Source organism: Delphinapterus leucas, chromosome 15 (assembly GCF_059928025.1).
Source record: "Delphinapterus leucas isolate spDelLeu-1000000601 "Yukka" chromosome 15, BTC_Dleu_Yukka2, whole genome shotgun sequence".
Taxonomy (NCBI): domain Eukaryota; kingdom Metazoa; phylum Chordata; class Mammalia; order Artiodactyla; family Monodontidae; genus Delphinapterus; species Delphinapterus leucas.
The window spans coordinates 17,348,788-17,366,177 of NC_143143.1; the positions used below are offsets into that span (position 1 = coordinate 17,348,788).

The window sequence follows — 17,390 nt, forward strand, 5'->3', positions numbered from 1 at the left end:
GATTCTGAGCACTCCATGCCCCCTGTAAACCCAGCTCTATATCTTTGAACGGGGTATGAGAATTTACATTTTTAATAAGAAGCCAAAGTGATTCTGATATAGGTGGTCTGGGACTATACTGGGACATACATAATTGCCTGGTTAAATAACATAATTAATAGCTTGCTTTAATAGATATACTGAGAACTTTATACCAAAAAGAGAATGATTATTCTTTTGAAATACCATAGAGCATTCATAAAAATTATCTGGTAGACCACAAACAAAGTCTCAAAAACTTCCAAAACAACAGAAATCAAACAGACCAGTCTCTAACCATAATGTAGTAAAATTAGAAATTAACACAGAAAGATAGACAAAAACTCTCTACTTAGAACATTTGTAAAACTCTTCTAAATAAAGAGAAAAAAAATCCCTAAAATCACAAACCAAAAGAAGTAAATGACAATGAAAACACTACATCCACGCAAAATTTGTGAGATAAGGACAGAGCAGTATTCAGAGGACATTTTATAGGCTTAAAATTGCTGTATTAGAAAATAAGGCAATTAAGCATTTAAAGTAAGAAGCCAGGTTATGGGATGGGGGTGGGGGGAGAATCAAAGCAATAAATTAAACCAAAAAGTTTAGGGAAGGAATCAAGATAAAAGCAGAAACGAACTGAAATAGAAAACAGTAAAGGAATGAATGAATGAATGAATGACAAAATAAATAAAGTATGCATGCTCAATAGAACTGAAAGCTGGGCCTGCTGTGTCTGGGCGGTAGAGAGAGCTTTTCCTATTTTACTCAGTTTACTTCTTAATTGTTTGAATCTTTTCTAATGAGAAATCACTCATGTATTAGATGTTATATAAAATGACCAAATAATGTGAAAATACCTAAGAAATTCTAAGTAGACTATGAATGCAAGAAATAAAAAAGATTATTTATTCTGGTATTGATTCAGAGATCATTTTAAATTTTCATTAAGATTGAAAAGGATGCTTTAGGAAGTCAAATACCATCCAGTATCTTCACTTACAGGGATGCTCTATTAGGTGAAAGGATTACTACATCTCTCAGTTCTGGACCTGTATTTTATGGGTAGTTGGTGCTTGTTCAGCATCATTCCACACAAATCATTCATGCTCATCACTGACTTATTCCTGCTCAGCTGGCTTTGTGCTGTCTGACCTACCTGCGCAGGGACCTTCCTAATGCCATTAGCCAGGTGGACCTTTGGTCTGAGCTATCCAGCTGGGCATCTCTGGGTACATTCAGGATGCCATGCCCCTGATGGTTCTTGGTACCAGAGGGGCTAACTCAAGTGTCACTGGAAAGGAAAAAAACCTCTTCCTCTTCTCTTGTCAGGAGCTAACAAAGCTTTCATTGTCTAAATCAAAAGTTGCACGCTGGTGGTCTGAAGACCAAACCTGGCCAGCAGGCACATCTTGTTTCGTTCATAGAAAATCGTGAATTAGTTACCAACACAAAAAAAATGGGAGAAATCGAACACAAACAAGCCCAGATACTTGGCTTCTCTTAAAATTAGAAAGTCTGGCGCCACCGGGCCCCTATGATGACAGTCAGCTGAGCTGTGTAGAGACTGTTCCCTACATCCCCACTAGTTTCTACCATGCCCTGACACCCAGGCCAAGTGCCATCCTTGGTACTGCCCCCCAACCCCCCTCACTCATGTCATTTAAATTTTCATTTTAATTAGCACCCTCTGCCAGAAATCCCAATATTTCAGAATCCAAGCTATATCTCCCAAACTGACACTTCTACCCCAAGTAGCACAGAAATTCTTTGTCAGATTATGTGTCCTGATTCATAGTTTGGAAAATACTGTCATCACAATTATAACTTAGCGATGTGATAACTGAACTCAGCTATGTGTGGGCTGGCCAGGGTGCCTAATCAACCCCTCTGCCACACTGGCTCATTGATTCAATCCATCAACTACCCAATTCACTTGCTTAACAAAGATTTGCAAACTAACTCTACGCCAGGCACCTTTCTAGGGACCAGAGACACGGCAGGCAAGAGATAGCACACGTCTCTGCCATCATGAAGCTTAGATCTGGGATGCGGGGAGGAGGGTGTTTAAGCTCTAAATATGTAACTTGCAAACAGCCTCCAGAAATGGTCCTTGGATGAGTGGAGGGCTCCATGAACTACCACGTATCCTCTGTTCTTGTGGATTTTGCAATATGGGAACACCTATAAACTCCCCCTTAGGATGTGTGATTTCAGAGCTGACAGGCACAGGAAATATCTAATCTATCCCTTTTTGTTGTAGGGGAGGAAATGGGGCTCTAAAAGAGTGTGACTTAGCCAAGTCCCCACAGAGTTTATAGAAAAGCTCCAACTACCCTCTCCAGACTTGCTGAGTCACAGTCACTGGTTCTTTTTCCTCCCTAAAACAGGAGCCACGAGCTCCCTACATCTTCAGAAAATGTAACGTCGTGTGAAACAGCAATGGGAGACAGTGTCAGACAACAGGGAGAGGTGAGGACTATGGCAGAGGGAAGGGTGCATATGCTCAGAATAAAAGTTTTCTAATTCAAAATATTGGTTTGGCCAAAAAGTTCGTTCGGATTCTTTTCCAGTTTGGCCAACCCCATAAAACAGCAAAAATAATGATTATAGCACAACACCAGACCAGCCAATGAAACACACCCGTGAGCTGAAGCTGGCCCTTGAGGTCACGGGTCCAAACCCTCCCCTTTGGATATATCCTCTTCCATTTATCACTATATTTCTACCCTTATCTTGAATTTAAGCATAACTTTTTCAAGTCGTAACTAATAAGAAATCCTCTCTTACATGCCCCTAGTTTTTCTGAATTTTTTTCCTCAAGTTTGAGACCTATTTTGAATGTGCGATATATTTTGAATGTGACCGAAGTGAGAAAACCAAGTATGAAGGGTGCATATTCATTTTCTTAATATAATAATGCCTTAATAATATAAAATGAATTTTCTATTTATCTAAAATTCACCCCTTTAAATAGTCAAAAACCTAAATAAAATAATTTTAAATGAAAGTACTTCTAAAATAGATAAGACTTCCTTGTCTTCTTAAAAGAATATGTATATTAAATATAATTTAGTCTTTTCTTAATACGAATGATCAATATTCTGGATAGAAATTGATCTATAATACAGGAGATATTGCCAGGAGCTATTATGCTTTTGTATCTTTCATTTATTAAGTGACATCCTCTCCTACCCGAGTTTCCAGAAGTACAGGATATGGTTTGAAGACAAGGGAAGAGCCCCCTCTCATCCCTTTCTGGCTTTTGTGAACCTCCGGATTTTTGTTGTTATTTTATTTTGCTTTTTACTTTACAGTTATCTTAATTTTATCTGACATAAGAGATCTTGACTTCCAATTTTAACATTTCTTTCTTTTATAGTCCCCAAATCAAAGCCACAAAGTCCGAATGATCTCGAAAACTTTCCTTCCATTTGAGAGAGACTCTAATCTTCAGACCTTCTGATTCAGAATCCCCAGGAGTTCATCTGTTAAAAACTGTGCTACCTCCTGTAAACAACTCTCTTAGCATAAAAATTTGACCTAAAATATGCATTTAAAAAAATATCGTGGGACTTCCCTGGTGGTCCACTGGTTAAGACTCCATGCTCCCAATGCAGGGGACTCGGGTTCAATCCCTGGTATATCTCCTTAGTGATTCTTTTTGTTGTTGTTATTTACTTTTCCCTTTTATTTTATTTTAAACATCTTTATTGGAGTATAATTTCTTTACAATGGTATGTTAGTTTCTGCTTTATAACAAAGTGAATCAGCTATACATATACATATATCCCCATATCTCCTCCCTCTTATGTCTCCCTCCTACCCTCCCTATCCCACCCCTCTAGGTGGTCACAAAGCACCGAGCTGATCTCCCTGTGCTACGCGGCTGCTTCCCACTAGCTATCTGTTTTACATTTAGTAGTGTATATATGTCCATGCCACTCTCTCACTTCGTCCCAGCTTACCCTTCCCCCTCCCCATGTCCTCAAGTCCATTCTCTATGTCTGCATCTTTATTTCTGTCCTGCCCCTAGGTTCTTCAGAACCATTTTTTTTTAGATTCCATATATATGCGTTAGCATACGGTATTTGTTTTTCTCTTTCTGACTTACTTCACTCTGTATGACAGACTCTAGGTCCATCCACCTCACTACAAATAACTCAATTTCGTTTCTTTTTATGGCTGAGTAATATTCCGCTGTATATATATGTGCCACATCTTCTTTATCCATTCATCTGTTGATGTACCTTAGTGATTCTTGTGTATATCAAATTTTAAGATCCATGGCCCTATCTTTTCCTTATAACGGTGGTTCTCAAATACTGCTGCAAATGACAGTCACGTGGGGTGCTTAAACAGAGGAACCATGTCTGAGTCCAAATCCAGAACCAGAATCAAAACCTCTGGATGATATGACCTGGACATTTGTGTTTCTTTTATTTAGTTAGCTTTTTACTTTTTGTTTTGAGCTAACTGTAGACAAGACAGAGCCATACCATGTACCCTTCATCCAGTCCCCCCAGCGGTAACATCCCGTATAGCAACAGCACAATAGCACAATCCAGAAACCGACATCACTACAACCCTGCTAAGCTTTTTAAACTAGGCCTCCTTTTTTTTACTTTTCTCTATTTCTTCCTTTGCTGATGCTTAGCTCTACTGAAGCAGCTTATCTCCTCCTTAATGTACTGGCTTCTTAAAAACCTGGTTTGAAAAAATGTAAAACCCGTAGAAAATTTATCAGCACAGTATAATAGAAGGGTATAATGAATGCCCAAATACCCATCGCCTATATTCAACAATTCTTCACCAATTCTCAGAAACCTGAGAACAGGGACCTTTTCCTACATAACCACAATATAATTACCGAATTCAGGAAATTTAACATCAATACAGTATTATTTTCTAATATAATATGATTTTCAAATTTCATTAATTTTTCCAAACCATCCTTAAATTTAGAGCAATCCCCCCAACCTCCCAGGATCTCACATCGCATAACTGTGGTGTCTCTTTAGCCCCCTTTAATCTGTAACAGCCTTTCTCTGTCTCTTATGCAACTGACATTTCTGAAGACTCCCGGCCAGTAGACTGCCCCTCAATTTGGCTTTGTCTGGTTGTTTCCTCATTGGACTTCACTTTTGAAAAACATTTTTCATCAATGTTCCCAGCTCGGGGTTCACTGGGGGAATATTTGTCAGAGGAGAGGTCTTCTCCAGGTTGTTTAAAACAGTTAAGCAGAACCGATGGATGGCCACCTCTGAACACCTTCCTCCTAGGCAGAACATCAATGATATTCACAACAGACCCTGCCCAAAAACAGCTCAGCGCAATTCCCGGCCTGTGATTGTTAATTTTATGGAACAAGGAGTCCTGGGGTCTGGGCTTCCAGTCTGGGCTTCTCTGAGGCCTTGGTGAGCAACATCAGTTCTCATCCCTCGGTTTCCTCAAACTATAAAATGAGAATGAAAATTCCTAGCAAGTAACTTGCAGGGTTAATGAATGCAGTGATGGATGTTATACACTCCACACAGTGCTAGGTACTGAGTAAGTGCTCATTTAATGTGAGCTTTTACTATCATTAAAGAAAATAATGGTATTAAGTCAAGCCTCTTGTGTGTTGTTTGAAATCTTCTGGTGGGTAGGCCAGAGGTTTTTTGTTAACATCCAATCCTGTTGTGATCTGTGTTGTTTTCCCAGGTGTAAATGGAGACTCCCTCGTGGGGTCTATCCTATGGCCCAGCTGCTTGGTATGAAGACCCTGGCCCCTGACAGTTAGGATGTGAAAGTCCATCTTATCATTACATCCTGAATAGTTAAGAGGATCCTTTCTCTGTCTATACTGCTTGGAGGGTTGGGGCGTCCATGTACATTCAGAAGGGAGAAATTAAAATCACAGGGCATGGTGCTGATGGGAGATTTGGTAACCTAGGGGCAAGCAGAGAGAACTGGGCGTAGTAAAAGAAACTTACGTCCCTGGAGATGTATGGGGTCCTCTTTCTCTCTCTTGGTCTCTATGCCTCTCTAAGTCATTCTCGCTCTTAAAGCTCACCTGATCAAACTCATCCCTGATTTACCAACACCATTGCAGGACCACAGCTGGTAAGTGGTCCGGGATTCACACTCTGGCCACCAACAACCTAAACAGTGCTCAGAGCCACTGGGTTCAGATGGCTGAGTGAGTACTGGTGTGGTAAGATGGCCCTGGCATGTTGTTGATTAAAAACAGTGGGGCTATCAAATAGGCTGGATAGTATAATCCCATTTATGTGGAAAGAACAATAAAAGATCAAGAAAAGGGACTTCCCTGGTGGTGCAGTGGTTAAGAATCCACCTGCCAATGCAGGGGACATGGGTTCGAGCCCTGGTCCGGGAAGATCCCACATGCCACGGAGCAGCTAAGCCCATGCACCACAAGTACTGAGCCTGCGCTCTAGAGCCTGCAAGCCACACCTACTGAGCCCGCGTGCCACAACTACTGAAGCCCGCTCACCTAGAGCCCGTGCTCCGCAAGAGAAGCCACTGCAACGAGAAGCCCGCGTACCATGACGAAGACCAGCCCCCGCTCGCCGTAACTAGAGAAAGCCCGTACGCAGCAACGAAGACCCAATGTGGCCAAAAATAAATAAATAAATAAAATTTTTTAAAAAGGCACTCACTCAAAGGTTATTTATATGGCAATCTGAAACAGCAGAAGTTCCCAAGCAATAGAACTGCCCTAAAAAACGATCCTTCCTTTTTTAAGTCTCACCATTGAAATTAATGAAGGGTGACTGAAGGGATTTGCTGAGGAGCCCTGCCGGGGACAAAGTGGGGCAGGCTGGTCCACTGAGGGATGCTCCACCAATGATGGCACAGCCCCATAATCTACACTGTACCGACAGGTGGGTGAGCCTTCATGGACCACAGCAGAGTCCACATGTGGCAGCCCTGCTGGTGGCACATGGGTTAAGACAGGTCTTTAGTTGTTATATATGTCAGTAAGTAACAATGACTTCAAAACATTGAATTGTAATTGTGGCCAAATATCCAATTCATGCCACTCCAGGATCTACACAATGGAAAGAAAAACTCAGAGAAGGTATTCCAGAAGATGCCGGAGTGGGCCAATCTTCTTCCCATCACCTGTCATGCTCTCAGGGACTGATAAGATAACGCAGAAAATACCACTCATTGGGAACAGGCCAGGACTGGAACATTCCAGATCAACTATCTCATCTTGGATATAATTAATATATACTTTCAAGGAAAATAATGAATATATGCAATTTTTAGTCTGGATGGTAATATACCCACCTATTCACGGCACTAATCTCTGGGGCAGTGGGATTATGAGAGGACTTTTATTTTCTGTGTTATCATTTCAATTTTTAACATTGATCATGCATTGTCAGGAAAAAAAGGATACATTAATAATAGAAAAAAAAATGTGTACTTTCATTCCTGGTCCTTAAATGGAGCCGAAAGCATTTAAATGGAGCCTTATTATCCACTGTAACACATACCCCAAGGCAAGCCAACATAACCAAGACCTGGCACTTAGGCAGAACTCTCTGGAAAGAAAGAGGTGTCCTCCTTTCCCTGGAGTTGTTAAGCTACAATGGCTTACAAAACCCTACGACGGCTTCTCCTCTGACTCAAAGTAGAATCCCTCACCTTTAGCGCAGCCCTCAAAGCCCGGTGCCATCTAAGCCTTGGCTACGTCTCTGGCCTCACCCCCTCTTCCTTGTCCCCTTGCTCACTCACCTCCAGCCACACTGGCCTCCCTGCTGTCCTCCCTCCTCGGGGCCTCTGCACCTGTTGCTCCCTGTGTGTGGAAGCTCTTCTCTACCTACTCACTCCCTGGCTTCCTTGAGGCCCCTGCTCACACAGCACCTCATCAAGGGTAAGCCCCGTCCTCCCATATCACATGGCAGCCTCTGCCCACATTCTCTAGCCCCTTACTCTGCCCTAGTTCTCTTACAAGCCCGATCATCTACTGGCATATTATGCACTTGTCTGTTTTAGCTTCAGCGTCTAGATGGTGCCTGGGACATGGTGGGGACCGTGGTACATGCAGCACACACTTGTCTAAGGGGACAGCTACCCCCCAGCTCCACTCGCGGCTGTCATTTAAGAATGTAATTCCTAAATCTTTCGACTTTTCAAGAGAAACCCCCAATTCAGATTTTGACATGAACTCTCCTGATTCTTAAATGTCAGCTAGTAATTCACATCTTTTAAAAAGGCACAGTCAACGGGGGTGAAGGCCAACAGAACACGCCTGCATATGCTGGTCTGTGAACTCAGAGTGCCAAGAAATTGAAGTTCACTAAGGATCTGGCTGAAGGCGAAAAGGCTGGTGTGTTTCAACAGTGAAGGTCAGATGAAAAGTACACATGCGGACAGCAATTCCTTTTGCTCCATTTCAGACTGCACTTGCAAACAGTGTGAGGGGGGCTGAGTATATGTAGCCAGGCATTATTTTTCCTTCTCTGTTCAGATTGCATCTCTTAAGGCTTCTGTCTTTGCCGAAAACTGGCATGGTCATTTCACTCTTTCACTTAGCAGGAAAATAACTCTAGGGGGAAACTGACTGTGAAGGCTTACGGAGTGCCCCCTCAAGCTGGGGAGAAAAAGGGAAGGAAGAAATACAGTCAGGCACTCACGCTGGAGAAAATTAATTGCGGGTGAGCAGGGAGATGCTGATTCAGAGCACGCTCACGCAGGAACGCTAATGGAGCTTAATAGCTTGTGAGGGACAGGCTGCGTGGCGTTGCAGGGAGCTTGGAAGCTTGCAAAAGAAGGAAGACTGTATATGTTCGATTAACAGGCGGTACCAAATGGCCAAAGGAGGAGAGGACGAGCATGCCTCCTGCTTGAAGGGCATGCATGCGTTCTGAGACGGGGGCGAGGCTAGGGTGCAACAGACTGAACTTGGCTTCAAACCAGCCTCCCTAAGGGAAGCTGAGGGCTGTTTGCACAGACTGATCCTGAGCAGAGAACCTTTTGGTTGATTCAAAAGCGTGTGTGTGTGTGTGTGTGTGTGTGTGTGTGTCTGTCTGTCTGTCTGTCTGTGTTGTGTGGGAAGTGCGTGTTGAGGGCAATAAAGTCCACGATTTTTCCCACTGTAAAAATCCCATTTCTGTGGACTGTTTTTAAGGAAACAAGGTCTTTGGGTCCTTCCATAGAAAAGGACTTTTTTTTTTTCCAGGAAGACAAAAATTTGCAATTAACTTTAACTTTCAGATTTTTTGCAGCCGGAATGTGAAACAAAGTGATCCCCTGCTCCTTAAATCGTCCTTCCTTTACAAGCAAAGAAGGAAACACCAACATGCAATGGTGATCAGAGGAATGTTTCCTGGATGACATTCCCATCTCTTTTTGGAGTCGTTTTCATTTCAGAAAAGCAGGTTTTTGGTACAGAAGGTCACATGCGGAAGGAAGTCTGTCCTCCTGGTGAGGCTCTGGAATCTGCAGCCCGGGTCTGTGGCTGAACAATCTCATTCTGGCAAATGGGGCAGGACTGGCTTAGCAACTTGACTCTGCCTCCTCTCTAAAATTTAGCTTGTATATAACCATGGAGATAATTTACATACTCATTCTAATTATAAGAGCGATGCCCTTGAAATAAAATTCAACTCTCCATCCCTACCCGTGCCAGGTCTGCCCCTCTGCCCCGCCAACCTCATCGCCTTCTAACTCCCCTTGGCTCACATCACATCTACATCATGCACCCTTGAACAAGCCCAGCCTCAGGTCATCCGTGCCCGCTGTTCCCTCCACCTGGAATGCTTTTCCCATTGCTGGCTCCAAAGCCGGCTCCTTCTTATCCATCAGGTTTCAGCTGAAACATCATACCTGAGAGAGGCGTTTCTTCCCTCTCTACCGTCTAATGTTCCCTCTCTTCCATGCTGTCTGATCTCCTGGCTGTCCCATCTCCCCTTTCTGTTTTGTTTTCCTAGAACGTATCAATACCTGAAATCGCATTATTTATTTCTTGGTTTTATTCTTCATTGTCTGTCTCTCCCTAGGGAACATGAGTTGTTAAGAATAGGCCACTTGTCAGTTTTGTTCATTTCTGCATCTCTGGTGCCTAGGACAGAGCCTGATGCTCAAAAGTAGGTACCCAACAAATGCTTGTTGAATGGGAGACTGGGGTTTACTGTTGCAATTCCAAGGATTTCAGAAATGAAATGACAATTTGAGGAAGGGGAGTGAAACACCCCATGGTCAACCCTGTGAGTTGCTACACGGCCAGGGACTCTGAGCTACAGCTACACAGGGCCTCTGGGTGTTTCCATGTGTGGTTTCTGGTGCCGTGGCAGGAGGGGGAGGGGGCGCAGATATTCAAAATATTTAACAACAGGTTTAGGCATACAGATGTGGACAGGCTGAGTATCAGCTCGGCTTACCTATCCTTACCTCCCTGGCCCTCACACTCTTATCCAGCTTTTAGGAACCAGGTAAATGTCACTCCCTCCAGGAAGCCTTCCTAGATACTCTCCCTCCTGGTCCCACTACGCCCTGCGGCACCTCTCAGCTCCCTCTTGCAGTAAAGGGATTATATGCTTTTGCCTCTTTTGGGTCAGACACCAGCCTTGCTGACCTTTGGACACTGGGTCCCTCCCTAGCAGAGCGTCTAGCACAAGATCTGTCTGCTTGTTAAAGTGCGGGAAATAAATGCAAGAGTGAAGGAAGGCAAGAGCTCGCAAAGGAAGGAATAAGTAACTGTTAGAAAGCGCCCCCGAGAGCCGCTATAGCCCCGAGCTGAGGCCAGTCCTACCTGTGGACGATCCCCAGAAGCATCCTCTGCCTTGAGAGTCATACCCCCACGTGGCTCACAATCTTCAGAATAGTCCAGAGGAGGCTCGATGTGGAGCCGCGGGCCAGCTTCCGTTCTGATCTGCACAGATTTCTATACACAAAAAGTCAGACCGTTTCAGATACAGTGAAACGAACCTCTTGTTTCCTCCGAAGGGCAAGCACTGTAGGGGTTCGCTGCACAGGACAGCAGCCAGGTCGGGGTGCACCTGGCCCGGCGTCATCCCGGGAAGGCTAGCTGGATGGGTCACGCCACTTCCATTCAAGTCTTTACTGGTTCTTACTGCCCAAAGTGTGTTCAGTAGAATTTTTCAGTAACTTTTTTGGTTTGAAATAACTTATCGGTAGAATTTTAGTGGGTGCTAAACTTCCCCAAATGGGCTTTGTGATCTAAATAAGTTTAGGAAAGCGCGGGTTTTGGGCCAGGACTTCTCAGGGCCTTTAATGGCTCCCTCACCCCCTCCTCCACACACACTGTGGATATCCTAAAACAGAATACAGATGGAACATACCCCAAACTTTTGGGGCACTCCCTGGATCATTCTTTAGGATACCCGTCCTTTGGCCTGGTGTGGCAGCCCACAGGCTGTCCCTGGAATGTCCGTTTCCCCTTTCTCTCTTGTACTGAGTCTCCAGATGTTCAAGTGATACTCCCAGCATCCCCTGCGGCTGGGAGGGAGCAGGTGAACACGTTCTGGTCCGTGATGTGTGTGGGTGGGTGAGAGGGGCATGTACATCTTTGAAGTTGTGCCCGGAAAGGGAAGGGGAGAGCCCCCCCCTTGCCCTGCCCCCCTTCCTGCCGACTGGAACGAGGAGGTAGCAGCAAGCTGCTGAGGGCTGTGGGGAGGGGGCGACAGCTGGAGGATGCTGGAGTGACAAAAGAGGTTGTGCTGGGGTTCATCCATGAACTCTCAGAGCAAGGTGACTGCCCACCGCTAACCTGTGTCAGAGACATCAACTTTCATGTTGTTTAAGCCAATATTTGGATCTCCTTGCTTTAGGAGCCAGACCTGTACCCTAAATGGTGTATACTTGGCATGTGAAGGTCTCTACAACACGGCCCCAACCGATCTTTCCCGCATTGATTCCCACACATACATTCACACACCTGACACATGGGCCAAGCAAAATTGCTTCCTGTACCCCGAATATTTGCAGCTTTGTCAGCCCAGCACCCATTCCCCAGCCTGCAGGAAAGGTCTCCCTCATTTTCCTCCAGGCCCCATTTCCCTCCCCGACTCAGTCCACATGTGGCCCAAGGGAGGGTGGGAATGTGACTCAGGCCTGGCCAATCAGCCTATTCCATCCCTCACAATACGCCTGGCCAGCGGTTCAGGGACGGGAATGGACCTAAGGCAGCCAATGACAGTAGCTCCTGCTACAGCTGTCGGAGGAGGTGCTCTCTTCCTACAGGGGTGCTAAGCTACAGGGAGTCACCCCAGGAGCTGCTGGGGACCACTGTGCCCCTTCCACAGAGATAAAGAGAGCTGAAAGAGTGAAGCAGAGTCCCGGTGGATTTGTTCAGAACCCCTGGATCCAGCCATGCCTGAAGGAAGACATCGCTGAAGCTTCCTCTCTTTTGCTTAAGCCAATGTGAATAGGGTTTATGTTGCTGGTGACACAGTCCTGACTCTCGCCTGGGCCCCAGACTCCCCCACCTCTGTGCCTTTGCTCATGCTGTTCTCCCGACCTTAAGGCCGTTCTTTCAAATCTTCTCCATGTACCCAAGTCCTATCTAAACTTTGGAGACACTCCCTGACCACCCAATAGCTACCCATGGCCCTCTCCATCCTGACTTAATGGAACCCCGATTCTATCGAGTTGGCATTGTGCCCCTTTAAGATGGTCATGTCGCTGGAGGCCCTTGCAGCTGGGAAGGCGTGTGACGCAGATATGAGTGGCTGGAGGAGCCGCCGAGGAAGCCACTGTTTCCCTGTTAATCAAGACTCACTCAGGGGGGCTTCCCTGGTGGCGCAGTGGTTAAAGAATCCGCCTGCCAATGCAGGGGACACGGTTCGAGCCCTGGTCCGGGAAGATCCCACATGCCGCAGAGCAACTAGGCCCGTGTGCCACAACTACTGAGCCTGTGCTCTAGAGCCCGCGAGCCAAAACTACTGAGCCCGTGTGCCACAACTACTGAAGCCCATGGGCCTAGAGCCCGTGCTGTGCAACAAGAGAAGCCACCGCAATGGGAAGCCCACGCACCACATCAAAGAGTAGCCCCCGCTCGCCGCAACTAGAGAAAGCCTGTGCGCAGCAACGAAGACACAACGCAGCCAAAAAAAAAAAAAAAGGACTCACTCAGGGACACAGGATTTCTGCCCACTATCTTTCTATCCTTCTTCCTGATGGAATGTGGATGCAACATTTGGGAGCAGGGTAGCCATCTTGTGAGAATAAGAAAGAAAGCCACGTGCTAAGGACGGCAAAACCGAAGGAGCCTGGGTCCCTGGGGGCATCATCCGCCCGTCCTAGCAGCCTGGCTGCCTCCAAATGCCTTGTTCGTGTCAGAGGAAGAACAACAACAGTCTTTAAGCCCCAGTGGTTCAGTGTCCATTACGTGCAGCTGAGCTGCACCCTAGTGGATAACCCTCCTTTGGGCACTCGTCACTCTTTGTGGCTGTTTCAGAGTTGCTCACATGTGGTTTAGGGCCTGGGCTCTAAATTCAGGCAGACGGGTTCGACCCCTGGCACTGTGGTGACTATTCCCTGTGCAGCCCTGGGCAAGTCATGGACCCTCGCTGGGCACCGGTTTCCACATCTGTCAGAGTGGCACTAATGTCATCTTCCTCGCAGAACTGCCATGAGGATGACTCGTGGTGATGGGCTGAGCCCTTGGCGGGGGGCTGTGATAAGCAGCGCAGTGGGGCTGCACCATTCACCTTAGGTGGCATCAAGTCTACACAGGGGGCCAGACCTCCCCCCAAGGGTATGTTTCATCCACCATGGACCCAGGACCAAAGTGCCTGGGTAGTCAAGCAAAGAAACCGCCACTGGTCCAGCATTGGCTCTGCTAGACTTGGTAAGCAAGGCTGGGGCCTGTGCGAGGCGAGCCAGGTGCCCAGGGAGCAACGTCTAAGGAGGTGTTCCCTACGGGTGAGGCCGCACACGTGCACAAATCCGAGAGCCAGGGCCTCCTTAAATGTCACTCTGAGAGTCAGAAGAGGTCCACCAAGCCATGTGGACTGGACCTACTTCCCAGCCGAAGGACAGTCAAGGGTGATTTAGAGCTTGCATTTCCCCTGGTGCCTCAGCATAAGAACCCTCCACCCCTGGGCTGAGATTCAGCTTCCCCACAAGCTTAGTGAAACGAGCTATTATTATATCTAGATGATGAGGATGGTGAGCCTTGTTGACCTGCGGGACGCTCGTGGGTTAGGACGGAAGTTCTTTCTCATCGCGTCCACGCCGCCCGCACTCCCACCCCACCCCCTGCCGTCACCTGGAGCACCAAGTCACTTAATGCAGAGCGGGTGCCACTCCAAGAGCTTCGGGGGCATTTGCTCACTTAGTCCCCACAGCCATCCCAGGGGGAGACCGGGGCACAAGGGTGTAAGCCACGTGGCCAAGGTCACACAGCTAGGAAGCCACGGACCTGGATCTGAACCCCAGCAGCGTGGCTCCAGAGGCCTTATTCGAAAACAGGGATGAGCCAGTTTCCTGTAAAGAATAAATATTTTAAGGCTTTGCCAGCCCTGCGGTCTCTGCTACAACAGTCAACTGTTCCACTGTAGCTCGGAGCAGCCCTGGACGATGCCTACATAAATGGGCGTGGCTGTGTCCCCAGAACACTTGATTTACAGAAACAGGCTGTGGCCGAATCTGGCCCCGGGGCTGTAGTTTTCTGACTGACCCCAGTCCTGCACCTCGACGCTGTACTGCCCCCAAAAGGCAAGTGAAGAAGAAATGTATCCAGCCTGGGCTACAGTGGCCTTTGGGGAGAACAAGGAGGGATTCAAGAATTTCCTGAGACTATTTAACACTAAAGGGGCAGGGGCTGGGCTCTAGATCGTTCCAGGAAAAGGCCTTGGAGAGAGAGTGTAAGAGGCAGAAAAAGGCAGGTAGGGAGCCCCCCATCGGAGAACCGGGAGGCAGAGGTGCACGAGGAAGGGGCCCTGGGACACTTTTCCTTCCACGGGCGATCCCGTCTTGTGGCGATGTTCGCCAGACTCCAAGTGCGCCTTGCTCTTTCTGGAACTGCACCTTCCACCCATCTTCCTTTTGGCCGTCGGCCTCGCTGCCCTGGGCTCTGGCCTCCCGTGTGGTGTCACTGCCTCCCAGGCTTTGTCAACTCGCTCTCAAGAGAGTCTGTTGGCGCCAGCAGCGGGCACCACGTGGAGGGCGGGCACCACGGAATCCACAGGCCTGGGCCTTTCCAGGCCAGGAGGCTCCTGGGGGCTTTCCCGCCTTGGACCAGGATGAAGCTGTGAAGGCTTTGAAGTTCATGGCTAGGCTGGGTGTTCCACGATGTGCTCCTCCCTCCTCCCGGAAACCACTCAGTGACGTTCAAATGTTGGGAAGGGGCTTCCCTGGTGGCGCAGTGGTTGAGAGTCCGCCTGCCGATGCAGGGGACGCGGGTTCGTGCCGCGGTCTGGGAAGATCCCACATGCTGCGGAGCAGCTGGGCCCGTGAGCCATGGCCACTGAGCCTGCACGTCCGGAGCCTGTGCTCCGCAACAGGAGAGGCCACGGCAGTGAGAGGCCCGCGTACCGCAAAAAAAAAAAAAATGTTGGGAAGAAACAGTCCAAGAGCGGAGGAGGGAAGGAGGAGGGGGAACAGAGCGAGGACCACTGGGCACGGGGCCCAGACCTGGGGCACAGCCTGGCTCCTCCATGGGTTTCTGTTCCTTTCTCTGGAAAGGGAGGGCTGGGACGAGGATCCAGGGACCAGCACCATTGGCTTCTCCTAGGAATTTGTGAGAAATGCAAAGTTTCAAGCCCCACCTCAGATGCAGGAATCAGAGTCTGCATTTTACCAAGAATCCGGGTGATTTATACGCACATTAAAGTTGGCGAGGTGTGAGATCAGGAGGTCTGTGAGGTTTTGTGTTGGGCACTATTGCTTCTGCCTGTAGGGCATGCGTTCCCCTGTCTTCTGGTAAAAGTACCCTGGTTTTCTTTCGGGAAATCCTCCCTTTCCCCACTCCCAACCCAAGCATTCATGTGGAACTGCATCCAGGGGTGGGTAGAGCACATGACCCAGGCCTGGCCACTCTGAGCATTAGATCCTGCTGGCCCACGGTCTCTGGGTGATTGGTTTAGGGAAGCCAAAGAAATGTAACAGCAGGTGAAAGAATGTAAGTTGGGAGCTGCTTGTGGCCACCTTGGTTCACCCAGGGCAACATGGAAAAAAGCAGAGTTGGGTGATGGTGAATGAGCCCTGCTACATTGTCTGAGCACCTGGATCCAGCCATACCTGAAGTGGGAATTCCCACTGGCAAGTAAGAGAGTTGGGATTAATGCAGCTCTACTGGTCTGATCTTAATTATAAAGACGAGAAGGCACTCCAGCGTTCAAGGAGAAGAGTCCATGTGTGTCTCTCTGTTCTGCAGCTTTTCCATCCTCCCTCCAAGGAGCTTAGCACAACTGCTCACCTCACCAAGATATCAGGAGACAGCTTTGCAATAGGCATTAAGGAACAATCAGCAAGTCCTTACCAAGTGCTAACTGCATACTAGGCTCTGGAAACATGTCAAGATATAAAATAATTTTAAACCAATGTCCGGGCCTCAAGGAACCCACCCAGCACACATAACGGAAAATGTGTTTATGAAGCAACATGTGACAAAATTAATGCGGTCCAGAAAGAGTGTCTAAACACTGAGTGGGTGCTGGAGAGGGAAATAAATAGTCTCTCCATCTGGCCGGCTCTCCCGCCCCAGCCCCAGGGAGGTGCCTCTACCCACATCGGGAGGAGATGGCAAGCAGCCCCGCCCATACGAGGACGCCCACCTGCTGCTGAGGGGCGCGAGGTGGCAGGTTCCAACCCGGTCCCTGGGCTCACCCACCCGCTCCCTGTCTCCCACCTTCACGCCCTTGCGAAGATGATGCCCAAGCTTCTGGCTGGCTCCCCGCTCGGCACACCACTTTACCCAGAGTGGGTGTTTCTAAGCGGCTGCTCTCTCTTGCCTACTTGCAAGTGCCCAGACCTGATACTCCCTTGCGGTATCGACCGTATACTGGAACAGGGTTTAAAAGCCCTCATGCCTAAACACCCGTGTTCCAGTTTGCCAGCCCAAGGCCAGCTTGTTCTGTACTCAGCCACACTCAGCCCAGTGTCGTGCTCAGAGTTTTTTGTGTGTATTGCCACCCCTCTTAGCAAAGTATTCTAAGAGGTCTGCATTAACGCTTATTATCAGTTAGAAAGAAAGAGCAAGGCTGGGGGCTGCCCTGGATGGTTGCACAGGTTGTGCAGTATGTAAACGGCTCCCTCTAGAGGTGGGAGAGCTCTGAAGATACTGACAGAGCCAGCTTTGGGTTGGGGTGGGGAATAAATCGACCTTATTTGATATGTTCTTCCCGGATCTGTCTGATCTCTTACAAATAACAGCATTCGCGTTCTGA

General features: G+C 47.6%; 1 protein-coding gene across 4 annotated transcripts in view; it reads right to left on the reverse strand.

The window, feature by feature from the left end:
* The window catches only part of KATNIP (katanin interacting protein), a 201,243-nt gene that overhangs the window by 115,627 nt on the left and 68,226 nt on the right, over positions 1-17,390 (reverse strand). For all 4 annotated transcript variants that reach the window (XM_022588452.2, XM_089895988.1, XM_022588449.3 and 1 more), the window contains one exon: positions 10,790-10,921. In XM_022588452.2, the coding sequence (XP_022444160.1) occupies positions 10,790-10,831 (42 nt within the window). In that variant the 5' untranslated portion in view covers positions 10,832-10,921. The remainder of the gene's footprint in view (positions 1-10,789; positions 10,922-17,390) is intronic.